This window comes from Trichosurus vulpecula, chromosome 4, assembly GCF_011100635.1.
Source record: "Trichosurus vulpecula isolate mTriVul1 chromosome 4, mTriVul1.pri, whole genome shotgun sequence".
Lineage (NCBI taxonomy): Eukaryota > Metazoa > Chordata > Mammalia > Diprotodontia > Phalangeridae > Trichosurus > Trichosurus vulpecula.
The window spans coordinates 431,232,236-431,259,977 of NC_050576.1; the positions used below are offsets into that span (position 1 = coordinate 431,232,236).

Genomic DNA, 27,742 nt, shown 5'->3' on the forward strand with positions numbered 1-27,742 from the left:
AAGCTCCTTGAGGATAAGGGCTGTCTTCAGCCTTTTCTGTGTTCCTAGCATATAGCACAGTGCCTGGTACACAGTAGGCACTAACGTGTTGAACACCGTGACTAGCACCCAGGAAGAGCTTAATAAATGCTTGCTAACTGACCACTACTAGGTCAGCACCTGAAAGATACCAAATACAGAGGAAATAGACCCATATTTACCAAAATATCTATAGGAGCTCTTTTTATAAGGGCAAAAGACTGGAAACAGGGCACCCACAAAGTAAAGAACAGTTGACTATGTGATGCACATTCATATTACAATCTTACAAGCCATAAAAAATAGCTAAGCAAGGCACAGCGGCTCCAGCTATCTGTAGGTCTGAGGGTGCTGGCCTGTAGTGAGCTAAGCAAGGCCGGCACCAAGGCGGGGTGCCCAGCTGCCTAAGAGAAGCAAACCAGACCAGAGCAGGTCAGAGCTTCAGTCAAGCACCGGTGGGACAAGGTCAGCTCACTCACAGAAGCCTAGAAGACACTTTGTGGGACTTGACGCTGCGTGAAGGGAGCTCGGCCACGGCCAAGGCAGCTCCCCTCCTAGCAGAAAGGTGAGGGGCTCCTGGTGCAGGAGGGGGCCGGTCGGGAAGGGGCTCAGTGGTTCTTTTCCTTTCATCACAAGGGGGAGACTCGGAGGGACGGCTAATAAATGTTCCCTTAACTGAACATTTTAAATGAGGAAACAGAAGGGGGGAGGGGAGATGCCGGAGCTTGACTTGAAGGTCCGCAGACAGCTCATCACCACGGGAATATTCATTAAACGTCCAGCTTGGCTGTATGAAGGGCTGGGCAGAGAAGCTCTTTGCTCAGTCGTGAAAGCCTGCAGGTGTGCAGGAGGCTTCCCCCACAGGGTGGAAATGTCTCTTACATCCCTCCAATCTCCCCCACCCCCACACAGGTCCAGAGCCCCGCTAAGCGCCTTAGCCCGCTTGCCTCAGTTTCCCCGGCTGTAATACGGGCTCTGTAGGAACAGCGCCTCCTCCTCCGGGACGGAAGGAGAGACTGCGGTGAGAAGGAGGGCTCCGGAAAGACTGGCGGCCCCCCCCCCCCCCCGCCCCTTGCCGCTCCATCGGCCCCCAGGGCTACCTAGCTGGGCGCTGCACGATCCCCACCTCGTGCGTGCTCCGGGGCTCGGTGCGGGTGCCCCCTCCCCAAATAACCGGGCCTCCCTAAGCACCCGGGGAGAACCTGCGGCCTGGCCCACGGCTGCCCGAGGCCAAACAGCCACCTCCCCCTTTTCCGGATGAGGTCACTGAAGCTGGGGTGCCGTACCCACCCGCGGTGCCACAGGCGGAATCCGAACCCAGGACTCTCCCGAGTACAAGTGCAGGCTTTGGCTAGGCTCACATATTCACATGGGCCCGTGACCTTGGCCCAGCCCCTCCCGGCTCCGGCCTCCGTCTTCCCATCTGGAGCCCGAGGGGCCCTGGCCGAGCTCCAATCTCTCAATGCACAGATGGGGAAACTGAGGCCAGGAGGGGCTGAGGGCTCGGAGCCCGGAGGCCTTCGCCAAGGAAAGGTCGAGCACCCACGGCCTCCGGGAAGGGCAGGGCCGGGCCGCGAGAGGCAGCGCAGGACAGCAGGACAACAGAATAGGCCAGGCCCGGCCGGGCCGGGCCCCAGGCCTCGGGCCTCTATCACCAGCCCGGGAGTGCACCCCGCGTCCCCTGGGACCAGCCCAGCCCGACTCTATGGTGCCGGAGCGGGCCCCGCCGCCCCCACGTGACTGGTCCGGGCCAATGGCGGCCGGCCGCCGGCCATAGAGAGCGCCAGCGCCGGGGCTAGAGCTGCCCCACTAGGCACCCGGCACCGCACCGCCCCCTTCCCAGCGCTCAGCCGGCTCGCTGCTGCCGCCATGTTCCTGGAGGAGGCAGCAGTCAGCCGGGGCGCCCCGCTGCAGCTGTCCGTTCTTCTCCTCCTTCCCCTCCAGAAAGCAGTCTGAAGGATCCCCGAGCGGAGGCTCCGCTTTCCTCTCTCCTCCGCTCCCCACACGTTACCTTCTCTGCTCATTCAGCGCAGGGAGATCCAGCTCATACGGTGGGGGCTGTGTCGAAACAGGAGCGAGCCGCCATCTTGGTAAAGGAGAAGAGGCTACGCCAGACCCCCCTAGCCTCTATATGGCCAGCCACCTCGGGAAGGACACAGCGCCTGCGCAGTGGGGCGGGACGCAAGGGGAGGGGGAGGGAGAGGAGAGGCGGAGGCAAACCTCGTGGGCCGCGCCTGCGTACTGGGCCATCTAGCTCACCCAAGGAGGGGTTAGGGACAGGGCGAGGCGGGTTGGAGGGAGAGAAAGGAGGAGTCGATGGGCGGAGATTGGGTGCGTGCGTGCGTACGCGGGACGTGCGTGCGGCTGCGCGGTCGCGCCCACAGCAGGGCTGGGTCAGATCGCCGTGTCGGCATCCCTGTGTGAAGCTCAGTCGGCCGTTCCTTCACTTGGTCCAGCGCGGTAAGTGAGACCCGAGGGCCCGTCCGTACCGGCTCTTGGTCCCTCCCCGGAGGGGCCGCGGCCCGAGGCTGGAGCGGCCTGCCCCTGCCCAGTAGTCCGGGAGACCAGGAGGGGGCCTCGGACCCGGGGGGGGGGGGGAGGGTGGGGGAAGGGCGAGCAGGGAGCCACTTCCGGCCGCTCCCCTCTCTTCTTTAGTCCGGCGAGGACTGGGTGAATGATTCCCCCCGCGAATGGGCAGGGGTCCCGGGGGTCGTCCCCCGGCCCCGCTCTGGGCCGAAAGGAGAAGGGGCAGTAGGGGCGAGGGCCTGTGGGAAGCGGGACTCCCTCGGGCTGCTCCCGCGTGGGCTTTGGGGCTTCCCAGGTCTCGGAGGAGAACATGCCCCCGCCCCCCCCCAGCACCAGATGCTTCGAGGGAAGCCGAGCCAGAAGTCATTAGGCGCGTCGTGTATGCCCCAGCTGCTCCGCGCCCTTGGGCCTCGATTTCTCTTTGTGCGCCTCCTGGGCCCCGAGGGTATGTAGAGGTGCTAGTTCGGGGCGCCCCGAATCCTTCTACGTTGTCGTCCGTCCTTATAAAGGAGTCTCTGTTCCGGGACTGCTGCTGGTCGGCGTCCAGCCCTCCCTGACCCCGTGCGGGCTTTCTTGGCAGAGACGCTCCCGGGGTTGGCCATTTCCTTCTCCACCTCGGTTTATAGATGAGAAAACAAAGGCAAACGGGGTGAAGTGACTTGTCCAGGATCGCACATCCGAGAAGCATCCCAGAATGGATTTGAACATGGGAAGAGGAGTCTTACTCCGGCTGAGCTCTGCCCACTGCACCACCTGGCTTTGCTGGTATTGACCCATTTCACAGAACCAAGGATTTGGGTGGCAAGAACTAGTTTTCTGGGGTCTCCGTAGCAGGAGGGTCTTAAAAGCCTCAGAAGACAGGGCTGCCGCATCTGTAGAGGTAGTTGTCTGCTCTAACCCACGTGTAATTTCTAGGTTTCTTTACTGGAAAAGGAGGGGCTTGGACTCCCTGGCCTTGAAGGCCTCTGAGCCTCTAAATCCTTAAAAGGTGGCAGGGAAGGCCAGACTGGAGCCAGGCTCACCTGTCAAACCCTCAGGGTAGGGTGCCTGGACACTTCCTTTGTGAAAGGCCGAGGTCAGCCCAGTGGGCCTGGTAAGGACCCTTTCAGTGCCGCCTCTATAACCCCGTGACCCCAGGGTGGTGATTCTGGGTGACCAGAGTGAGTCCTCAGCAGAAATGGGCAAGTTTGGAAGCGGAGTGAGGTTTGACATGGTTAGGAGACATCCAGGCGGGAATGTCGGCTTAAAAGGTGCTATTGCTGGACTAGAAATGAGCCGAGATTAGTGCTGGCTATGTAACATTGGTGTGCCGTCTGCATACAGGTCATAATTGAATTCAGGGGAGCTAATGAGAACACCTGGGGAGAACTAGTAACCAGAATGGTGAGATTGCATTCCCTTCTGTAGGAGTTGGTCCTCGACCTAAATTTTGAAGAAAGCTATGGATTTGATGAGGCGGCCTATACAGTCACAGAGACCAAAGAAGTACCTAGGGGTCTCCAGTGGTAGGCCAGCTTGAAGTCATGTAATAAGCTTCATAGGTAGCCTGGAGCCACCAAACCAGGGAAGTTTATATTTGGTCTTTGGGACAGGAAGGAGCCGTCCATGACTTCCTGATTATCCATGGTTAGAGCTGAGTTTTAGCAACATTGTTGGCAGCTCTGCCTATTGGAGAAGGGAGAAACAAGTAGGAAGATCAATGAGGAAGCTGTTCCATTAGTCCAGGCAGCAGGTGAACTAGAGAGGAAGCCTCCCAAATGAAGCAGGGAACGTTTATAAAGTTCCTAACGTGTGGCAAGCACTGCTGGACAGGAAAAACAGTCCCTGCTCTTACCGAGCTCACAGGCTAATGGAGGAAGATAAATTGGAGACCATGAAATCAGGCAGTGGGTGGGAGGGATACAGAGGTAGGGGTAGAAGGTCTAAGAGAAAAAAGTCAGATTGTCCCATTGTGATTGACACTTAGTCAAAGAAGGACAAGGATGGCCAGCCACAGTGAAGTCTCAGTTGAGATTGGATCACATGTAAGTTTGTGGTGGACCCGTTTTGCTTTGTTTCAGGACCGTCCCCAATTGCATCAGCCAATGAGTAGTCTCAGAATAGGTGGATCACAGGAATAATGTAGGGATCAGATTTGGCAAAAACATGTCTCCCTAAAGGGCAAAGAAGCAGGGGGTCTGAGGATATCTGATTGGTCAATCAGCGAATTAAGTTGGGGGGGGGGGCAGAAAGTGAGGCCAGAGGGTAGGGATAATGGCCTGGCTTAACCAAAGGAGGTGGAAAGGGGGCAGCATTGCATAGTAAGTAGGAACGTTTAGGAGTGGGGAGGGATGAAAGGACCGGAATTTGTGTTCAGAGTTTTGAATACATGAAGGCAGAATAATTATAGGTGATGGTCAGGTCAAGGTTATAACTGTCTGTGGTTGTAGCAGAAGTCACGATGAAATGGGAGATCAGAGGTTCAAAGGAACACCACCACATCTATTGAAGTCCCCAAGTATAAGGCCAAAGAGTGGTTTGAAGAGTACTGGGAACCAGCTAATGAACTTGGGGGTGGGGAAGGAACAACCAGGATATGAAGTTATAAAAATGGATGGGGTGAGCCTCAAAGTAGGAATGCTGAGTGAAAACAGCAACACAGCCACCAAGTTTTTGGATCAAGAAATGTACCGTATCCTTTGTTTTTCTATTTTACTAAAATTTGTCTTAAGTTCCCTATGTTAAAAGTTATCAGACCCGTTATCTCCTTATAGACTGATGAGCCTTAAATGACTTCAAGGCTTTTTTATTTTTGGATTTTAAGAATTTTCAGGGTTTCTGTAATTGAAACTAGCTCTAGATTATTTCTGACTATAAAAAACAAATCTGTCTGACTTGTTGGTAGGGTTTTTTTCCCTTGTCACAGCTCACGTGGAGAACAGAAGAAACAGCTACTATTACCAGGTGTCAAAGATTTGGGTTTTTTTATACAAGTGTAGAGTACTGAATGCCAATATTTAATATTCAAGTATATGGCATAGAATACTAACCCTTTGAGTCCTGTGCTGTTCTGTGTGTACTGGGCCTCATTGGGATCGGAAGTTAGGGTAAGGGATGACTGACAGACCTTTTTAAGGCAGATTTAACAGCTGAGGCTGTAGAGATGCCCAGTCGCTTCAAGTTTCATTCTCCTGGGGATGAATATACTGGCCCTAAAATGGAGAGAATAGCTGGGAAGGGTGCTTCTTATCCCTACTAGGAGTAATAAAAGTAGCCAGCTGTTATACAGCAAAGTGCTTGACATAGATTAGCCCATTTGGTCCTCTCACCAGTCCTGTGAGGTGGGAACTTGGGGCTTTCCAAGACCATTTTGGTTTTGTTCTGTAATACAGAGAGGTCCTTCTTGGCTTGTGATAAGCTGTTTGCCCTTGTGTTAAATCATTCCAGACTGCCCTGTAATTACTGATTTGAGTTCAGCAAACATGTATTAAGGGCTCTATTGTATGGAAGAGACTGGTGTGCAAAGGTGAAATCAAGCCAAGCTCTTGAGTCCAATGAGATTATAGTCTATAAGGTAATTGAAATTCATACATGCATAACTATATGAAATAGAGACTGTGATAAATGAAAGGGAGATACGCAGAGTGCTATGAACAGTTAACAGAAGAATCCTTTTCAGCTGGCCCCAAAGCTTGAAGGGAGGGAGGGCTTGCCAGGCAGAGCTGGTGTCTGGTGTGTCTAGTGCAGCTTCATGGAGACTAGATCAGCTGTGACAGGGCTGCTTGTGTGACCCATTGAGATAAGGCTCTGCAAGGGCAGCACACACACATTTAGATCCAGTGAAGTCTTTTACAAAGTGTCTCCTATTTGTGAATAAAACAGGGATTGGTGATGCTCTGTCTGAGGTGAGGGAGAACTGATTGAATGAGTGGATTTGAGGATTGTCATCATTAGAGCTATAGCCTCTTGGAGGGAGGAGGGACCTCGTGATGGGTCTGTGACCTTGTGCTTTGCAGAATTTGTACATTTAGATTGCATCCTAGTCCAATCTGCAGGTGACAGAAAGCCTGACAAACGGCTCTGGTGACTGCATCCAAAAAAGGGTTGGAATGAAAGAGATTAAATTCAGCAAGGGGAAATGTAGAGCTGTACACATGATCATGAAGAAAGACTTCAGAAATCCAGAGTGAGCATGGTGAGACAAGAGTGCTTGTGAAAAAGTTCAGAGAGGTCTCATTTGTGGCAAGCTCCCTCTGGTTCCACAGTGTGATATGACTGCCAAAGAACCCCTGATTCAATCCTTGATGTACCGTGAGAGCTGTGGTGCCTCTGCTCTGCCCTGCACCGACCACATCTGTGATACTCTACTCCTTCAGCACCATGTTCTCCGAAAGTCACCAACAGACTGGACTACAGCCAGAGGAGCATGTTGAGAGGAATGGTTAACAGGCCATGGGAGGGTCTGTTGGAGGAGCTGGGAATGAGAAAACCTCGAGAGGGCAGGAGAACAGTCTTCATGGATCAGATGAGGCTAAGTATACCTGTGGAAAGGTCACTTATTAGAAGGACTCCCAGACCTGGTCTACTGGGCCCTCAGAGCAGCAGTACAAAGGTAGGATCGCCAGGTGTGAGGAAGGCTTTAGAAAGGCTTCTCCCAGCGCCAGTTGGATTAGATGCCTCTGAAGCTCCTGCCAGCTCGGAGAGGCAGCACAGACAAGAAGAGGAGGAGAGGACATGTATTAGGTCACAGTCACTAGTGGTATGCCTAGAATGGGGAGGGTGTGAAGATGGCTGGGTGGTCGGAGATGGAGCCCAATGATGGAAAAGAGCAAATGCTGGCAGTGTTAAGTGTTACTCAGTGAGCTGCCGGGATGAGAGCAGAGCACTAGGAAATCTGCAAGAAATTGGAGTGGAAAAGAGGCAGTGTGGTAGAGATGCCTTTGAATCCTGGGTACTTGAAAGGGGCAGCCTTTCTTTGAGCTTTGTTTAGGGAACAAATGCACTATGATTGTATGTGCTCTGGACCACTGGAGGTCAAAAGATGAATGAGACCATCCCAGCATCCTAGGGTCTGATCAAAGGGGAGTGTATGCAAATGAAATGTGGAGTGCATCAGACTGATCAAGGAAGAGGAACCAAAATACACAAGACACTGTCAGGAAAATGGAGATCATAAATCAGCTTGGCCCTCTCCCTGTGCTGACAGCGCAGCTGTCCCCCAAATACTCCCAACGTGCTGCAAGAAACGCAGGAAGGACCAGCCTCCAAAAAGTGACACAGAGTACAGGAAAGGCAAGGATTCCTCCTCTCCTCCATGCTCAGAAGAGCCACCATGGTGGTCAAAGCCAAATTTCCTTCCTAAGACCACAGAGAAAATTGTACTGAGGCTTGGGTGTTTTGAGGCCAACCCCAGAGCAAAAAAGATGGACATCTGAGCATTTTGAACTGGTAGGAGACAAGAGAAAGGGCCAAGCAGTTCAGTTATAAGCTTCTTTTTACCGTTGCTTTCATAAGAAAAAGGATTAAAATGTTGAATCTAACAAAAAGGAAGGGGATATCAAGATTGAAAGGGACCTTAAAGCCATCCAATCCAACAATCCTCTATAGCATCTAACAAGTCTTTCTCCAGTCTTTGCTTAAAGACTTTCATTGGAGGAAACCCACAACCTCTGGAAATGGGCCATGGACCCCTTTGGAGATTTAGTGAGGCCTGTGGACCCCTTCTGGAAATAATGTGTGGTGGGTTTTGTTTTTAAATTAAATTTTATTTTATTTTCAAACAAAGATCAGCCTTCTCTCCCTCACGCTTCCTTCCCTCCTCTCCCATTGAGAAAACAAGAAAAACAAAACTCCCTTTATAAGCACGTATAGTCAAGCAAAACAGATTTCCACATTGGCCATGGGGAGAGGGGGTGATGTCTCAGTCTATGCATGCTGTAAGTCTTATCACCTCTCTGTCTGGACATTGCCACAGGTTTCTTCGTGAGTCTTTAGGAGTTGTATTTGGTTGGTCATTGTGTTGATCAGAATTCCCAAATATTCATAGTTGTTTTAATCAGCTGGGATCCACCTTCTTGTTTGAACCCAAGCTATCCTCCTAAAACACACACACACACACACACACACACACACACATTACACACACGTAGTCAATCAAATTTCCACATTGACTGTGTCTATCTTAGAAATATTTTTCTCATTCTCCATTCTGAATCCTTCACCTCTCTCAGGAGGTGAATAACATGTTTCATCATTGGTCTTCTAGAATCCTGGTTGGTCTTTCCCACTGAAAAGAGTGCAGTACCACAACTTGTTCAGCCATTCCCCAGTTCATGGGCACCCCATCAGATTCCCATTCTTTGCCACCTCAAAAAGCTCTATAAATGTTTTTGTCGATCCTTAAAATTTGTTTTGCTCAGAAGTAATCCTCCTGTAATCTACACTCTTAATTCTCCCCACTCACTTCTCCCCTTTCCCTTCGATTTCACTGTTAAGTAAAATGTATTTCTGTGCCCAGCTCTTTGTGTATTCTGCCTTCTTTTAACCAGTTCAGGTAAGAGTGAGGTTCAAGGGTTAACCACATGCCCCCTTCCTCCTTGTTTGTATGGATGTCTACTTGTGCTTCCTGATTATGTGAGACAATTTTCCCTAACCTTCCTTTCCCCTCCTCAATCCTCCCCCCCCCCCCCCCAGTGTATTCCTCTTCCTCCCCCCGTTCGTCTCTTAAGACCATGACATATAGAACCACTTCCAGGCCTTTTCTGATTGGGCTTCCTCTATGGACACTAATAATAGAGAAATGGAGGGATGGCACCATCTCCCCGTATTTGATTGTAGCAGTTTATCCTCTAGTCCTTTATCATTGTTCATTCATGTTTACTTTTTATGTTTCTCTTTACTCTCCTATGTTTGAACTTCAAAGTTTTTCCACAGCTCTGGACTTTTCTTCTGGAATACTTGGAAGTTCTCTGTTTTGTTAAAGGTCCATTTTTTCCTCAGTATCAATATATTTAGTTTTGTTGGGTAAGTTACTTTTGGCTGTACGCTCATATCCTTGGGCCTTCTGGAATATACTCTTCCAGCCTTGCTTTTCCTTTATAGTAGTAACTGCGAGTTTTCATACTGTTGTTTCTTCCAGGAGCTGACTGGTGGCTTCTTCCTAGTTCCACTTTGCCCCCTGGTTTGGAGGATTGGGGCTGGAAGGAAGCCTGGAGGAAGATAGTTCAAAGCTGATCTCAGACACTAGCTGTGTGGCCCTGGGCAAGTCACAAGCTCCATTTGCCTTCATTTTCTCAACTGTAAAATGGAGTTGGTAACAGCACCTACCTCGCAGGACTGTTTTGAAGATCAATAAGATAATATTTGTAAAAAGTGCTTGGCACACTCCTTGGCATAAAGATAGCTGTAGAAATATTTGCTCCCTTCCATGCCTGACCATCTTGAGCCACTCTTGTCCATATCCTCCCACGAATTTGTCACAGGGGATCCACCCCAAGGTGCTAGAGACGTTCCTCACTTTCTCCTCATTGCCAAGCCACTGGACAGAGCCGTCTGGTTGTCTGCCTGTCATCTCAGCACATGACAGATGGTCGTGTAGTTCCATGATGAGAGCTTTCATTACTGGCCTTCGAAGCCTCTCGGTTAGATTTTGAAGACTCTTCATACCTCCTCGGTACTGTTCTGTTGTCCACAATGCATTTGTTAATTCTTTGGAGACTGTTGTATGTCATGCCAAACACCAGCAGCAGAATGTTGGCATTAAAAAGATGGGGCTTTGTTTCCATAGACAGATTGGAGTCATCAAAGGAAATAGACAGTTTCCCAAAGGTTTCCCAACATGCTTTCCTCCCTTTTACCTCTGAGTTCAATTTGTCCATCCAAACGCATGTCATAATCTGGATGATAAACATTATTTATCTACTTACACTTACCTTTTCCCAGAGGGTGGTTAGGCTAGACTCTTGAGTGCTGATAGACCTCTTCCAAGGCTTGATTCAGCTAACACAATGTCATCTGCAGACAGAAGCATCTGGCAGAGCTCATCACATGCACAGAAATCCCCTTCGGTTTGGACTGGGCTCTGCGCCTCCTCCATGTCGTTGGTGAGAACCTTTGTTGTCATGGAGGAGTAGGCTTATTGTCCCTGTGTCTTTCAAGGACTCTTGATGATTTTGATTTGTGGATTGGAGAGCTCTTTTGTCATAACAAGCTGTGTGTTATTGCAAAGTGATAAAGGCGTGGTCTATTGTTGCATATCACATACCCAAGCCTGACCTCCATAGTCCTGCGTCAAGGAGGCCCTTGAATCGTGTGTAGATGACTCATGAGGATCTTGTCCAGGTGGGTGGGAAGGCATATAAGTTGGTAGCTATTGTTTTCTTAGTTACCCTCTTTTATTACTAATAAGGTCCAGGATTTTTTTTCTCTGACTTTTGGTCCCCTCTCCTTCCCCTGCAAATCAAATCAATGTTTGTCATTGCTCCTGAAAGGGGTGAGTCAGTCTACTCTCCAGTAGCTCTGGCCACCATTCCCCTGCATGTAGTATCCCCTTCATTAAAATGGAAGCTCCTTGAGGGGAGTTTTGTGTTTTTATCACCCAGCACTAAGTACAGTATTTGACCCACAAGAATTATTTGAGAACTACTTCTTCCTTCATTCTTCCCATCCTTCAGATACCTTGTATACTGACCTCCTGCACTCTCATAATTCCACTTGCTGGAGTGCAGCTCTCCATGTGCTTGGTCCAGTCCATCTGCTTTTCCCTCTCTTTCTCTCATTCTCTTCTTTTTTCCATGAACACATCCAGGACCGTGACATGAGGGTCCAAGTGAAGTGACTCCACTGGCCTTGATGAAAATCGTTTTTGTTTTGTTGCTCTTTAACATTTTTCTTCCATTGGTCATCCCCTTTCCATGTTTGTCCTTCAGTGCACTTGGGATGATTTTGCTTAACTGGCCCCTTGGGGGGCTTTCCTGAAACTCTTTCTCAAACTCTGCTGCTTCTTTCTGCCTTACGAGATGGCAGGGCCCGTCATTGTCCGTCCTCCTGCCTGAGATTTGACAAGTCAGTTTCTATTCCCACCCAGTGAACCCCGCTGCCTTTGGCCTCCATTTCCCTCCACTTCGTTGGCTGTGACCCGTGACCGGTGCTGTCTGTACTTCTTTCAGGCTTGGTTTTGTAAGCGTTTGGGGGCAGTTAGATGGCTTATCATAACTGCTGTTACTCCTGGTATCTGCTGTTTCACTGGTCCAGCACTGAGCTGCTTTAATTAAAGGGTTTCTCATTTTCGTCATTGCTTCTACTCCCCACAAGAGCTCACAGTTATGTAGCTCTTTAAGCTCACTACAAGCCTATTAGGGAGATGCTGTTCTTATCTTCCTTTTATGGATAAGGAAAAGATGCCTAGGGAGAAGAGAAGTGACTTGCCCAGGGCACACAGCTTAGTAAACTGCTGAGGTAAGATTTGATCTCAGGTCTTCCTGTCTCCAGAAATGTCCATCTCTGGATCCTCCATGCCACCAAGCTGCCTACTGAGGAGGTCGACAGATACTGTACACAGACCTCGATTGGGGGGTGTAGGTAGATTTATTTGATTGTGCACCAACACCAAAGTGGCACTGTGAAAAAACGGGTTCCCCAGGCAGTCTCCCTGTAAAGGAGGGAATAAAGGGTGGGTGCCTGGGTGCTAAGATTTATCACACCTCTTGGTCTTGTGACCTCAGGTGATCAGGTCCAGTAAGAAATGGCCTAGATCCTTCTGTGGAAGCTGGACTGTTTGCTCCTGACTCACTCATCGATTCAGAATTCCAGGCATCATTGTCTAAAACCGTGGTTTTTCACTAATAGTTTCAGTTCTTTCCGTTTCTAATCTTTTGTGCCTAGAGCAGGATCCACAAACCTAAGAGTGGATAAAGATTGTGACAATGTTGCCTGTCCTTTTCTTGTTCCCTCCTGGAATCTGGATACCATATGGCATGGCAATGTTTCCTGTAGTAACTTCATGGGCTCCCATGGCTGTTAACTCCTGATCTGAAGGTCTGTAGTCCTCCTCCCTAGACTTCAGTCTCAGCTCCCTAAGGGCTATTTCAGACTCGATATTCTGTAGGCATCTCAAACTCAACAGTTCCAAAACTGAACTCACCCTTCTTTCCCTCTCGAAGGCCCCACTATGCTTGTCTCCCAGGCTCAGCATTATCCTGGCCTCTTCAGTCTCCCTCGCCCCACATAGCCAGTCAGTTGCCAAATCTTTCTGTTTCTCTCCACCCATGTGGCTACAACTGTAGCCCCCACCCTCATTAGCTCTCACCTAAATTACTGCACTAGCCTCTTAATTGGCCTCCCTGCATCAAGTCTCTCACCATGCTGATTATCTTCTACAAGGCCATCAGGGTAGTTTTTTGTATGCTTAGATCTGACCATGACATCTCCCTCCTTAGCTTCAGAGGCTTTATGTTGCCTCTGGGATCTAATATAAACTCCTGTGTTTAGCTTTTAACCTGACCCCAGCCTACCTTTCCAGCCTCATTGGACCTTCCCGCCATCTACAGTAGCTTTTCTCTGTCTGTGGGCAGCCTACAGGTCTGGCATGTATTCCCTCTTGGCCCTCCTACCTCAGAGAACCCATCTATCCTTTAAGGCACCATCTTCTACATCCTTTTTCCTGATTCCCCAAGCTGCTAGAACCCTTCCTCCCAAACTGTTTGCATTTATTCACTTAATTTGTTTGTTTTGTTTTTGGCAGGGCAACTGGGGTTAAGTGACTTGCCCGAGGTCACATAGCTAGGAAGCGTGTCTGGTGTCTGAGGCCGGATTTGAACTCAGGTCCTCCTGACTCCAGGGCCAGCGCTCTACTCACTACGCCACCTAGTTGCCCCTCACTTAGTTTTTATGCAGGATATATTTAGTTATGTCAGTGTAAGTTCTTTGTTAGTGAAGATTTTTTTCATAATTTGTACTTTGTACCCCAGCATCTAGCACTGTGCCTGGCACATGGTGGGTACTAAAAAAGGATTGTTGACTGATTGGCTGGGGTGTTCCTAGCAAGGACATTAGATTAGACAGATAATAGAAACTGATTGAAGCAATGCTTTGTTTCGATGAAAGACTAAGAAGTGAAGAACAGACACACACACCCTCACTTGGGTATAGAACTCTATCTTACAGGGAAGGAGAGTTGGGGGACAAAGGGGTGGGGTAATGAAAGGAAGAATGGCTCTAGGGAAGCAGTGGGCAGAAGTAAAACAGACTTTTGAAGAAAGCTAGGATAAAGAAAGAGAAGGATAAATAGAAAAAATAGGATGAAAGGAAATACACAGTAATCATAGCTGTGAATGGAATGAACTCACCCAAAAAATAGAAGCGGATACCAGAATGGATTAGAAACCAGAATCCAACAATATGTTGTTTATAAGAAATACACTTGAAACAGAAAGACAGAGTTAAAATAAGGGGCTGGAGCAGGATCTCTTCTGTTTCAGCAGGGGTAGCAATCATAATCTCAGACACAGCAAAAGCAAAAATAGACTTAATTAAAAGAGATACTCAGAGAAACTACATTTTGCTGAAACATACCATAGACAGAAATTTGTCCAGCAAGTTTCCCTGATAAAGACCTCATTTCTCAAAGATAAAGGAAGCGAATCAAGTTCATAAAAAAGGAGCCATTCCCCAAAGGAAGATTGTCAAATGATATGAACAGACAGCAGAAGAAATCAAAGCTATCGATAGTCACATGAAAAAATGCTCCAAATCACTTATAATTAGAGAAATGCAAACAGCTCTGAGGTACTAGCTCACGTTCATATCGATTGGTGAACATGACAGAGAAGGAAAAGGACAAACGCCGGAGGGAAATGTGGAGAAAATAGGGAGACAATAACGCACTGTCAGTGGAATTGTGAACTGATCCAACCATTCTGGAGAACAATATGGAACTATTCCCACGGCTATAAAACCGTGAATACCCGTTCACCCAGCAATACCACCATTGGGTCTGTATCCCAAAGAGAACAAAGAAAGAAAAAAAGGACCCATATATACAAAAATATAGTAGCTCTTTTCATGGTGGCAAAAAATTGGAAATTGAGGGAGGCCCATCACTTGGGGAATGGCTAAACAAGTTGTATGATTGTGATGGAATCCTGTTGTGCTATAAAAAATGACAAGCAGGATGATTTCAGAAAAACCTGGGAACTGATATATGAACTGATGCAAAGTGAAGTAGGCAGAACCGGGGGAACATTCTGTGTAATAATAGCAGCGTTATACAGTGATTAAAAAAAATTAGCTACCCTAATCAAAACAATGGTCCAAGACAGTTCCAAAGAGTTCATGATGAAAAATGTTATCCAGAGAGAGAACTGTTGAATCTGAGCACAGATTGAAGTGTAAATTTTTTTTTCCAACTTTCATTTATTTAGTATTTATTTTTGAAGCATGGCTAACGTGAAGTGTTTTGCATGATTTTACATGTATAATTGATATGTTTCTTGCCTTCTGGGAGGAGGTGGAGGGAGAAAATTTGGAACTCAAAAAAAATTTTGAAGGTATGTTAAAAAATATAAATAATAAAAAATTTTAAGAAAGACTAAGAAGTACTTGATACTTCACTTATTTAGTTCCAGACCAGTTTTCGTAGTTCTCTGAGGTGGGTGAGTGAAAATTGTCCGTTTCTTCTGAACCTGAGAAAACAGCCTCAGAGAAGTTGGTTGAGTTTCCTTGGATCACTGAGTTCTGCTAAGTGTCCCCTCTGCAAAGCCTGTGGTGTTTCTGCAGTACTACACTGCCGTAATTCAGTCCAGAGTCTATGTGGAAAGTCGTGCCTTAGTAGCCCTTCCTTGTAATCCAAATGGTAATAAATTAAAACTCTTATTACAGGTACCTGAACTTCACTGAAGATGTCGAAGGTAAGAGATTATCTTCACATACATTATGGTTTAAGAGGGAAAACAATGTTCAAATAAATTCCTAGTTTTCCCATTGTGCATATTTGTGTACGTGTTTTAAATGTTACTTTATCTTTTTGCTTAATTGGGTTACTTTAATGGCTGATTCTTATCCTTTGGTTTCTGGTGGGTTTTATTTCCATACATTCCAGTAGGACTGGTGCAGCCAGATCACCGCTGATAGATAAATCATAAAGCAATTTGAATTTCTCATTATTTATTTTAAATTTCATGACAAATTTACTGGTTCCTCCTTAATTATGTTTGATTAGCCTTGCAGATTTGCCCAGAGCCATGTGCTCATGGCCTAAAGTAAAATTAGGCCTGATCTGAAAGAAATGATGATTTCAGGAGAAGACTGATTTTTAAAATAAATTCTTTTGCTGCCTTACAACTCAGTGTTACTTGTTCTCATTGGCATCTGCATTAAAGTGATTAGCTCCCAGTTGTTGCTATGTGAGCTCTTTCTTGATGCCAAGCATGTTAATGCGCTGATAGCATACATGAGGTTTTTAAAGGCCATGAACCATCAGAAATCTGCAGAGGAGAAAATATTGATGAATTTTTGTTTGATTTTGCTTTCCATGAAAACAGACCTTTTCTTTAGAAAAGTATCTTTTGCAGTTGAATGTAAGAGAATGGGTTGGAATAGGGAGAGCCTTGAAGCAGGCTATTGCAGTAATCTAGGGGAGGTAATGAGGGTAGTGGCTGGGAGCTGAGATAAAGGAAGTGCTGTCCAAGAGATGCTGTGAAGGTGGAAACAAGGCTTAGCCACGTATTGGCTGGGGAGTTGAGAGGGAGGGGTTGGCAAGGAGGACACTGGGGTTTCTAGCCAGCATGATTGAAAGGACAGTGGTGGCCCCTGAGCATGTCATAAGTTAGGAAGAGGCACAGAAATAAAACAACAAAAGAGGTGAAGCAGCTTGGGAATAGATGAGAAAACCTCATGCATTCAAACTAATTGTGGGAAAAGCGCATCTGAAATTGAAATTTTTTAATTAAGTTGCAGTTTTATTACTTGCTTTACAAAGCTTTGACCTAGAGACTGGTGGATGATGGAAAGAGAATGATTTTAATTAGCATATTGGCATTCATTAAGAGGCTATACAGTCATTTATTCAGGGGCTTTTGTGCACCTCAGTATGGTTTAATTTAATTTCAAATTTAATTAATTTAAAATAGGCTGCTATGTCTGTAATGTGAATTCACAAGAAATGAGTTCTGAGTCTTCAGCCAACCCAAAAGACCAGATAATTTCACCAAGAGACTATACTTTTTACGCATCTAACTATAAGTTGGCCATGTTTTATCTTTTCAAGCCTCTTCTCCACGTAAATTTTGATCATGGGAACATTGGGTTTGGCTTGGTGTTTTTGTTTTTGAAGAGAATATTCAGTTTAGTTTCTTAGTTAATTATGTGTTTATAGCACAAATGGAAAGCAGGAAGCAGGCATCTCTCTGACATTCACAGGCCCAGGCAGCAACTGGGAGAAAGTCTTCTACAAGCAGCGGAGTTCCTTTCATTCAGGAAGCTGGCTCCCTAAATATAACTGCACCCATCTCTGTTCCTCCTTCTCGTTCCTACACCACACACTTTCAGGTCTCCTATGGGGCTGCCCTGTAGCAATGGTTCATTCCCCTCTAGCTTTCTTACGGAAAAGAAATAGGAGGGATTATGGCCATGTAGCTCAGGCTTACTCTGAAGAGCTTCTTCATTCCTGGGAGCTGAGGAAGTTCAATTGGGAGAACTTTGACCCAAAGCTGCCATGGCCAGCTCAAGAAATCCCCTTCTGAAGTTGATTCTTATCAGTGGTTTAAATAAAGGCACAGGTAGCTCGTTTCAGAGTTGACACACATTGGGAAGGGGGCCTGATATGTTGAAGAGGGAAATAGAAACAGGATGGGAATTATAGGGGCAGATTTTAATTCGATGTAAGGAAAAAATGAGAACAGCTGGGATTTTCTGAAAGTGGAGGGAGCTGCTGCCTAATAACTTGAGTTTTCTCCAGCAGAGCCTGGGTGTCATTCGTCATTTGTAATGAACAGAGCTAGGTTTGATTCCTCCCTGGGACACAGAGTAGCCACGTAATCAGTGAGTCCTATAATCTCCCTAGCTTAGGTTTCATCTGTGAAATGAGAGTCATGCCTGTAGAAGTTACTCAGTTATTGTAAGGTTGGATAAGATCTTAGATTTAGATCTTGAAAGACCCTGGCGACAATCTAGGCCAATCCCCTCTTGTTAAAAGTGAGGAAACTGAACCCAGTGCTGTTCAGAGACTCACATCCAGGAGGTTCTCTGACAGTCAGTCTAGCATTCCCTCGCCCTACGCCCTAAACAACTGAGATGAAGCAGGAGAACACATTTGACCCCCAAAGCAAGATTTGAAATCATGCCTCTATGTTTCTGTTCACTAAAGACATAATTATAAAAGCCAACTCCTCAAAATACATACACGTATATCTATATATAAATGGCTTAATGAGCATATTAATTATATATGCTATTATGTTATATTGCTATAATGTAACATGCTATATATACATTATATATACTATTTGTTAGCATATATACACTAATTAAATAATATTAAAAAGTATCCCTCATTATTTATATACCCTCCACTACAGGAAGGTTTTTCCTAGCTTTTCCCTTGTGCTGGCTTTGATAAATAGTTTATTTACATAAAGGAGTTTTTTTTAAAGATAACAGTTTTAAAAGGAAAGGGGAAAACATTTAATTATGTTTGATAATTTTGTACTTAATGCAGTTTTTTTTTTCATTAATAGAAACAATGAAACATTACTAATAATACTTTGGATTTTGTTTCAGCAACAGCCCGCTCAGTTTCCAAATCCAGAAACTCCTGGCTACGTGGGATTCGCAAATCTTCCCAATCAAGTCCACCGAAAATCTGTGAAAAAAGGTTTTGAGTTCACACTGATGGTGGTTGGTAAGAAATCAATTTGTGGCCTCTCGTGTCAGTCTCTCTCTTTTAGAATTGTTGTATCAAAAATGGAAATCATATCTCGAAAGGGAAGAAATGTTAGCTCCTGATTTTGTTTTATCTTTTAGAGAGGGAAGAAGGAGGAAACTAATCATAGTGTAATGGGCATTCTATTTTAATTTAAGCAGTATGGTCAATTGGACTTCAGCAAGAGTAAATTACAGTGAGTTTTGTGTGTGCTAAAATGAAGCATGACAGTAGACCTATTGTCTCATCCGTTGTTGAGCTGACATTACTGCAGACCTAGAATCTCATTCTAATTTTCTTTCTCTGTGCTCCCCCCCACCCCCAAGAATTCAAAGTAATGATCTAATATTTTTGGGAGAAATTTTGGAGCATGTTGATAATGAATAATCATAGTACGATAAAAGGATTGCTTCCTAAATGGAAGTGATTTTTATTACATTTGTCTTTAATACTCTCAATCCAGATTCAGCATCCCTGGTGCAGGAGGCAAAACCACACAGATTTTTTCGCTTTTAGTAGATCAAGTTAATAGTAGCCATAGGAAATCTGGCTGCCACTGTGGTGCCTCAGATGGTCACCGCTCTATGACCCTAAATAGGACATTTCCCTGAATCCCCTAGGATAATAAGTAATTCCTGCCGAACCTGGCAGGCATATACCAAGCAGAGAGCTTTGTGACCCTCCCAAATGCCAGACAGATGTCACATCTTGTTCATGACACCAGGAAAATAGGTACAGATTCACGATCCACGGACAAAACCAAAACCAGCTGGCCTGATGACCATGGCCAGGAAAAAGAAAGAGCTGTCGGAGCCAAGGTAGAAAGTAAGCACAGAAAGCTTGAGGTGCATTTTGCAAGGGATGTTCACCCACCCAGGGCCCCGAGATTCTTTAAGTCAGGCAGATTGTCAGCTGAAGGTCTAGTAGGAACAGCTCTGATGAACCTGAAACAAGAGATTCAGAAAGACAAGGAAAGAACAAGTGGAATAAATGAACTTTGCTTTATTCTTTACTATACAGGATATTAGGTAGGTTATCACTGCATTTTAATGGTCCTTAGGTCCTAAGTTAAAAAGTATATGAGGCTCTAGACCAAATTATCTCTACACCATAGGTGTAACTGTCACTGTTCACATCTACATGTGTTCTCAGTCAACTCAAGGGTGAAATTGCAAAAATACATATCAGTAAATCATCTGGGGTAGAATTGGCCTGTTGCTAATATGACCCTGTAAAGAATTAAGCTTAAACTCTAGCCCTGAAGTAGCTGGGAACTGCTTTCTCTTCTCTGTGCAGTAATCTGTACTTAGTGAAGAAGGCTTTGCATCCTATCTCTAGAGGTTGTGGTCATAAGATGAGTTCCCCTGCTTGTCCTGAACGTAGGGGCCTGCAGGCTCCAGGGTAAACCTGGGATCTAGTGGGAACCTTTGGAACGGAAGATGTCTTTGTTAGTGAGCTCAGTCAGCATTCTGTCCTTGGGAGGGTTGATAGGAGCATGAACCCCTCCGGGCCAGCTGCAGGCAAGGAGGCAGTGCCTCTGTGCACCCAAAGAGAAAGGGGTGCAGACGGGAACGAGAGAGAACCATGCAGAGACGGGAAGGTGGCGTCCTGCACTTCTGTGACAGTCTCTCTACAGCCTTGTTTTCTTCTGTTGCCCAGTGCTCCTTCATAGGAATTTGCTTAAACTTAAATTTGCCCCCAGGATTAGATCAAGAAGGGATAAAAAGTCCAAGTTTATCCTCGCCCTAAGACTCTGAAGGGAGTCATGAATGCCCCAGACAGGTCCAGGCTAAGTTGGTGGTGGTGGTCTAGTAGGTGAGAGAGCTCTGCTCTGGGCCTCAAGAACAGGGCTGGCAGTGCCCGTGTGAGACACTGAGGAATTGGCTTCACGTCCTGGCCTTTGAACTGTGATTCACAGCCCTAGAGAATTGAAGGAGAAGACAGGAGGAACATGGCTGGTCACACTAGCCCAGTGGTGGTCTTGGTGACATTCAGGACGTAATGATTCCCTGGCGCCTCCCCATAATCAAATAGAGCTGACTCCTGGATTTGGCATTAAGACAGATATAAGTATTACCGTGTCAGGATTCTCTACCCTTTCTTTCTCCTGAGTGTGCCACACCCCTTCAGGTGCTCCTCTCCTGCTTCCCACTCCTTTTCTTGGCCAGGAGGAGACATGAGCATATTTCTTATACAGCCACTTCCCCATCTTTGCTCAGTCTCCATCACTCAGCTTTTCCCTCTTTGAAACTGATCTCATCTATTTGTCAGCTTCTGTCCTGTTCTTGTTGCTATCTCCTGCTGACCTCTAGAAAATTCTTGCTCTGCACCATGACTCCCATACTTGGCCTTGCATTTCCACATCCCTAAAGTGCCATTTTCCCCAGTGACTTCACTCTTCACCTTATGAAGTTCTCCCACCTTGGCCTCTTCAGTCTCCCTGCCCATTCATGGTCCTTCCTAAAGCTTCAGTCACATTCTGTCCCGGCTCTTCTCCCATGGTGACGACTGTTTCTCTGTCTCCCTCCAGTTCATGGTTCCTCTGCACCATGCCCTCCCATGTGCACACACTTGCTCCTTCTTGTGAGTTCCAAGGCTCTTTCCTCGGTCTCTTCTCATAGGTATTCTATCCCCTAACAGTGTTGGCGTAGTGGATAGAGGCCTGAGCTCATCCTGCCTCTGACACATACTGCTAAGCTCTCGTTGCCTTAGGCAGCTCTGCCAAACTATTGTTGTACCATTTGAATCCTGATGGCATCATTACACTGGACTTCATTAAAGTCTTCCTGAAGATCAGAGCTGACGAAGATGTCAGTTTATGGTCTGTTCTAGAAATAAGCAAAGACTGGCATTTCATGTACTTACTAAGAGGTGGCTTGTGTCTCCTATGTGAAATCCTGAGTGTTCTGTGCTTGTTTTCTAGGGGAATCAGGATTGGGAAAATCTACTCTCATCAATAGCCTGTTCTTGACTGACTTGTACCCAGAAAGAGTCATTCCCGGGGCAGCAGGTAAAAACGTTCCTCCACTGTCTTAGATGTGAGTCTTTGTGACTGGTGATGCTGGAACCTAATGCTTGATTAATACTCCATGACTGCGCCCTTCTTGCCTTGTCACGGTCGGAGCCATCGGACTGACTTTGAAGACCAAGAACAGGTGCCTTACCAGCTTGTTTGGCTGCTCCCAGAGGAAGCTCATTAATATTTTCACACTATTTCCTAGTCTTTCTTACCCTGTAGACTGTAGCCTCATGACCCTAAAAGGATTTTTGGATGTGTCCTCAGACCCTGGGGCTCCTGTTTACCACCTTGTAGGCAGCTGGTAGTGCAGTGGATAGAGCCTGAGCCTGGAATAAGAAAGACTGGAGACTCCAATCCAGCACTGACTAGCTGTGTGACACTGGGCGAGTCACTTAACTTCCGTCTACCTTGGTTTCTTCATCTGTAAAATGAGGGCAGTATGAGCACTTATCTCCCAGAGTTGTGAGGATCAGTGAGGGGACTCGTAGTGTGCTCAGCATGGGGCCCGCCCCACCCCCCCCTTCTGGGCCTCTCTGGGCTTTCACGTGGCGAGGCAGCCCTCTAAGCAGCCTTCTGGCTCAGTCTGTGCTGGACAGCGCTGTGAGAGGGACACTCTCACGTTGTTGGTACAGACAGCAGATCAGTCCTAGTTTTTACTGGTCCCTTCACTAACTCAAGAAGCACCCATCCTGCCACCTTGTGCCCAGTCCACCTGCACTCATAATGGTGTTTATAGGAGCGCTTATCATCATTTAATCCTCCTTCTGAAATGGGTTATTTTCTAGAGAAAATAGAAAGGACAGTACAGATTGAGGCATCCACGGTGGAGATTGAGGAGAGAGGGGTCAAGCTGCGCCTTACTGTTGTCGACACACCAGGCTACGGGGATGCAATTAACTGCCGTGACTGGTACGTGACTGCCTGCTGTGGCACGGGGCTCCCTGGGCCTGTGCCAAGTGCCCTGCCATGCTCATTCACAGGATCCACAGGACAGCCTGATGCCCAGTGACTGAAAATAAAAATCTAAATTACTTTTGTTCATTCATTATCATTAATGAGCGATTCCTGACTTTAGGTAACTCCACAAAATGCCGAGGTGATTATATTTAGGAAGCTAAAGGATTTTAACTCTTTGAGGCTCAAGCAATATTAAATAAACAGGGACATTTGTTTGAAAGGATCTCATGATACCATCCATTTTTTCTGAGAATATAATAAGCCTAGGGCCACATGTGTGCCCAGCAGCTGTTCATGGAGCCAAGGGGGGCCCCAGCATGACCCTCTCAGAGACGTTTCCTCTTGCTGAGGCATTCCCAGTATGTATAGAAAGTCTCTTGATGGACAAGTGCCTGCCCTTCCCTTTGTCGCTGTGATGGGGTTCCCCGAGAATCTGGGCTCCCTGGAGCCTTCCCTTCTCCCCAGGCATCATTCCCTAGTCTCCCAACAACAGCACCATTTTCGGTCTAGCCTTATTCTAGAAGCCTATCTTAACCTAGAAGCTACTGAAATGCTGTGAAGAGAAAGAAGGTATAAAGCAGTCAACTCAGTTGTTACTGCTACATTGAATTAAATAGATTTTTACAGGTTTTCTAGGAAAATCTACCTTCATTTACACATTTTCTGAAGCACAGGTGCACTGTGAGTTGTAAGCCCCAGAGCTTGTTTGAGAGGGGGAAGTTCTGTGGAGGACAGGCCCTTTTCTGGGGAGCACAATTTGTTAAGTCTTGTGTTGTTCTTAGCTTCAAGACGATCATCTCCTACATTGATGAGCAGTTTGAACGATACCTGCATGATGAAAGTGGCTTGAACCGACGGCACATTATAGATAACCGTGTGCATTGCTGCTTCTACTTTATCTCACCTTTTGGACATGGGTAGGTACCTCTTGCTCTTTAAGTCTCTGTGTTAAGTGTGCTGCTTGGATCAGGTGGCCCAAATGCTGATCCTTTAGGTTTGGAAGGAGTTCCTCTGAGTGTCTTCTATCCTGACAGTCACAATAAATTTGAAAAACACTGGGCCTGGGTTCTTTAAAATAACTCTTCTGACCCTTGTGCTTTTTTCAGACTTAAACCTTTAGATGTAGAGTTTATGAAAGCTATACACAATAAAGTGAATATTGTGCCCGTGATCGCCAAAGCTGATACTCTGACCCTGAAGGAGCGGGAACGGCTGAAGAAGAGGGTGAGTCTGCGCTCACTCAGCTGCTTTATTCTTCACTGTGAACCGAGGTCCAGCCAGAAACATGCTTTGTTGTTTTTACAAGCAGACTTTCGGGGTGGAGGCGCCAGCTCTGTATAGAAAAAGGCCTTTCATACTTTTAACAGGCTGCCCAAAAACTGACATGGGCCATGAGAGTATTGGCAAGACAACTAAAGAATAGATGGGGACTTGTGAAGAATGCTAAGGACTCTGTTGTGTGTGCTTAAAGAAATCCTAAGGAAAAGAGAGCACGTGGGCTCCTCCTTGGCTTGTCCTCTCCTTCAGCAGAATGCTGTGCAGACTGGAAAGAGGAGAAGCGAGGCCCTGGGGATATGTGGGAAGCCCAGGACCGGGGAGGCAGAGGGGCATGAGCAGGGTTGATGAAATGATGGAGAAAGCGTTGGAGGAGCTTGACTTTCGCCCTTGGCAGATTTCTAGAATCATTTGAAGAGATGGTTTGGGATCACTCAGGATGGCTAGATGGATCCTGGTGGCCTCCTCTTCCCTTCCTACACCAGGTGAAACCAACATTCCTTCCTTCTTTTGATTGTGTCACAGACTGAGACATGAGGGGAATGCCCCTGGCACAGTGTCACAGTGCCAGCAGAGACCCCTCTAGAGGCTGGAGCCCAAGGGTTTGGGGGTGACTTTGTCTTTGCTCTGCTGTGTGCTGCGTGAAAATGTAGGTAGCATCTTCCTCACGTTTGAAGGCGACCTGAGTTCAGATCCTGCCTCAGACACAGACTCACCGTGGAAGCCTGGGCAGATCAGTTCATCTCCTTAGCCTTGTTTGCCTTTTCTGTAAAGTGGAGTAGATGGTGCTCACCTCCCAGAGGTGTTGGGGCGGGGGGGGGGGGGGTAATGTATGAAAAAGAACGCTGTCATTGTGAACAGATAGCTATACTCAAAAGAGAAATGGACCATGTTGACTTAGAAAGCCACAGATTAACATGATCTGGGTTGTATTTTATTTGTTAGGTTGAATATTTCCCAATTGTATTTTAATCTGATTGGGCAGTTCTCTTGGCACAGGAGTCTGACATCTGGATTAGATGTTAAAATCAAGACCCAGAAAATATTTCAGAAGACCGAAATAATTAGCAGAAATTTAAGAACAATAACAACTCCTGTTCATAATGCATTTAAATGTTTTACAGACCTAACCAAAACCCTGTTAGGTAGGTAGTGGAGATTGGCTCATCTTATAGATAAGGAATAGACTCTGAAAGACAGTGACATGTCCATGATCAGACACTCTGATCTATGTCTATCTCTAACTATGTCTGGTGCCATTTGAACACACACACACACACACACACACACTCACACACACTCTCTCTCTCTCTCTCTCTCTCTCTCTCTCTCTCTCTCTCTCTCTCTCACCTTCCTAGTCTTATAACACGTACACGTACACATCCATCCAGTGCCCCCGGCCTTGTGGCTGCTCCACAGACAGAACCCTCCCTCTCAGCTCTGGCTGCCTCCCAGGCCTGGAACACACTCCCTCTGCTCTGACCACTGACCTCCTTGGCTTCCTTTAAGTTGCAACTAACATCCCACCTTCTGCAGGAAGCCTTTTCCAAGCTCTCCTACTTGTGTAGAGCTTATTTGCATTTACTTGTTTGCTTCTTGTCTGAAGCATTTGATTGGCAGCTCCTCGAGGGCAGGGACAGTCTTTGCCTTTCTTTGTATCTCCAGCCTAGCACCTGGTAAACGTTTAATCTGTTTATTGATTGATTGAACCCATGCCTCTGTTCTGAGGGCCAGCACTGTATCCATTACGCTGTATTGCCTCTTTGAGAACAAAGTAAAATTTAATAGGGATAATTAAATTCTCGTCTTAAAGTCAAAATCAGTTATGGAAATACAAGGTGACAGATGAGACTTAGCTCGACAGTTCATGTGTACTTGAGTTAACTGTAAATTCAGTACAATAAGCCCTGGCTGGTCTGAAGTTTCACTAAGAATATCTAGTTCCCCCATGGACTTGCAGCCTTGCCAGCCTGTGATGTGGTGTGTTTGGTGAGAAGGCTCAGACCACGTCAAAAAGAAGAATCACTGGAGGCTCTTGGCCTCGTTCCCCCAAGAGAGGACAGAAGCCAGGAGACAACCTGGAAGGGAACCATTGTCCAGAAAGGGCGGAGAAAGGGCAGAGCCAGGCCTGTTGGGCCCAAGTCCCTGAGACAGAGTGGTCAAAAAGTGATTTTTCTAAATGAAGTTCCACCTTCTCTCCCTTTCCCCCATGACAGACATGTAGAGCCAGGCACTTCACATGTGCCAAACACTGTTAGGCTGGGATAGCATGATTAAGGCAGTCCTTGTTCTCCAGGAGTTCACCATATAATTGGAAGAGACCACCCCTTAAGCAGGAGTGGACCCCTGGCTAGAGCCTCAGAGGAAGACAAGGATTCGACAGGTGCATGAGGGATTGCACTCCAGGGATGCCCAGGGAAGGGACAAACAGGCCAGTTTCTTCAACTGGCTCTTATATGCTTAGCTTTTTTTAGTTACCTTTTCCACTGTTCTTCTTGGAAAAGTAGCACACATTCATTGCTACCATTTGTTGTCTACCCACTCTTCATTTCTTGATTCCAGCCCCACAAAATTCCCCGTTTCTTTTCCTATTTCTATTCATGAAACCACCTTCCGTCTTTTATCTGGTCTGGAAGTGGCTTGCTTGCATTGTACTAGGAGCTTAATAAATGCTTGTTAGTCAATTGACTTATCCTCTAGTCAAGAGGGAAGGGCTCCTGAAGGCTCTTGAGCGGGGAGAGTCATGGTCAGACCTGTGCCTTGGAGAAATTCTTTTGAATAACTGTAAAAATAAGACTGGAAGTAGTAAAATGTATTAGAAAGCTTTTAAAATTGTTCTGGTGAGAAATCATGAAAGTCTAAGCTAAGGCTGTAGCCACATAAGTGAATAGAGAGGGGAAGTCGAATCTGCAAGACTGGGCAGCTGACCATGTGGGGGGGGGGGCAGCGGGGAGTGACCATATGTGACCCTCTGAGATAGAAAACTGGGACAGCTGGTAAGATCCAAGGGCCCTCATCAGGACCAAGGAAGGATGAGAAATCAGTGGGTTTGGAAAGACAAGAGGGTAGTTCTTTGTATGTGCGGAGTTCAAGAAGCTGGTGGAACATAGAGGGAAAGATGTCCCATAGGTAGGGGATGAAGGTGGTGAAGAAGAAAAGGCTCCTTCTAGGAGCTGGGCAGCGAAAGAGAAAAGAGATTCAGGGCAGTGGGAGATGAAGGGCTTTTACAGTTAGGGGTAGACCTATTATTGGTATCTAGGGGCAATGGGGAAGGAGGTAATGGAGGACAGGTATGATGGATACTGCGAGCTCCTGGAACAACCAGGGCAGGGGGTGATGGAGGGTAAAAGAGGGGCTGGCCTTAGGAAGAAAGACATTTCCCTCTTGCTCAGGCACAGGGGTGGCCAGAGATGGGTCACTGTTTGGAGGTGTGGCTAGTGGAGATGAAGAGGCTCAACCCAGACAGATTCACTGTTCTTGGAAGTGTCAGGGCCAGTGGCCCCAGCCCATAAGGAACTACTTTGGAACAACCACCGCTCCATCCCAGTCAGGGACCTGCCCTGCATTCTCCCCCCAGCTGCCATGGTGATCTCCTGAAGCACATGTCTCACCTGTGATCTCTAGCTGCTGGGCCAGAGAAAAATTCCTGTCAACAATTAAAGCCTTCCCAGGCCGCCCTTCTTCCTACCTCCCTTGACGGTCTTGTTAAGAATATCTTGGTGGCACAGCCACAGTTGCCTGCCTAACATGTTTTGCACCCACAATACTCCAGCCCTGCCATCTGTACCCACATACCTGCATCTCCTATCACTTAGCACAGTGCAGGATTCAGAGAACATGCTGGATAAAAGGCTTGATTGATTAGTAGGGGAGTTTTTCTGCACCAATCAAATTCGAAGGTGTGTATGCCCCTTCCCCTAATTGCCCATGCTCTCTTCATTCTACAGGTTCTGGATGAAATTGAAGAGCATGGTATCAAGATTTATCATTTACCTGATGCTGAGTCAGATGAAGATGAAGATTTTAAGGAACAGACTAGACTTCTGAAGGTA

At 46.7% G+C, this 27,742-nt stretch overlaps 2 protein-coding genes across 4 annotated transcripts in view; one reads left to right on the forward strand and one right to left on the reverse strand.

Moving 5' to 3' along the window:
• Positions 1 to 2,201, reverse strand: part of LOC118845748 (high density lipoprotein binding protein) — a 90,437-nt gene extending 88,236 nt beyond the window's left edge. The window contains exon 1 of one of the 2 annotated variants that reach the window (XM_036753768.1): positions 2,030 to 2,201. The gene's annotated coding sequence lies outside the window, so the exon portion shown is untranslated. Of the gene's footprint in view, positions 1 to 1,308; positions 1,729 to 2,029 lie in introns of those variants that run through there. The other variant, XM_036753769.1, reaches the window with a different exon arrangement.
• SEPTIN2 (septin 2) overlaps positions 1,876 to 27,742 on the forward strand; it is a 33,636-nt gene continuing 7,769 nt past the window's right edge. The window contains exons 1-8 of one of the 2 annotated variants that reach the window (XM_036753771.1): positions 1,876 to 2,478; positions 15,400 to 15,428; positions 18,298 to 18,418; positions 21,363 to 21,449; positions 22,244 to 22,367; positions 23,198 to 23,332; positions 23,522 to 23,639; positions 27,638 to 27,739. In XM_036753771.1, coding sequence (XP_036609666.1) covers positions 15,420 to 15,428; positions 18,298 to 18,418; positions 21,363 to 21,449; positions 22,244 to 22,367; positions 23,198 to 23,332; positions 23,522 to 23,639; positions 27,638 to 27,739 — 696 coding nt within the window. In that variant the 5' untranslated portion in view covers positions 1,876 to 2,478; positions 15,400 to 15,419. The remainder of the gene's footprint in view (positions 2,479 to 15,399; positions 15,429 to 18,297; positions 18,419 to 21,362; positions 21,450 to 22,243; positions 22,368 to 23,197; positions 23,333 to 23,521; positions 23,640 to 27,637; positions 27,740 to 27,742) is intronic. The other variant, XR_005010144.1, reaches the window with a different exon arrangement.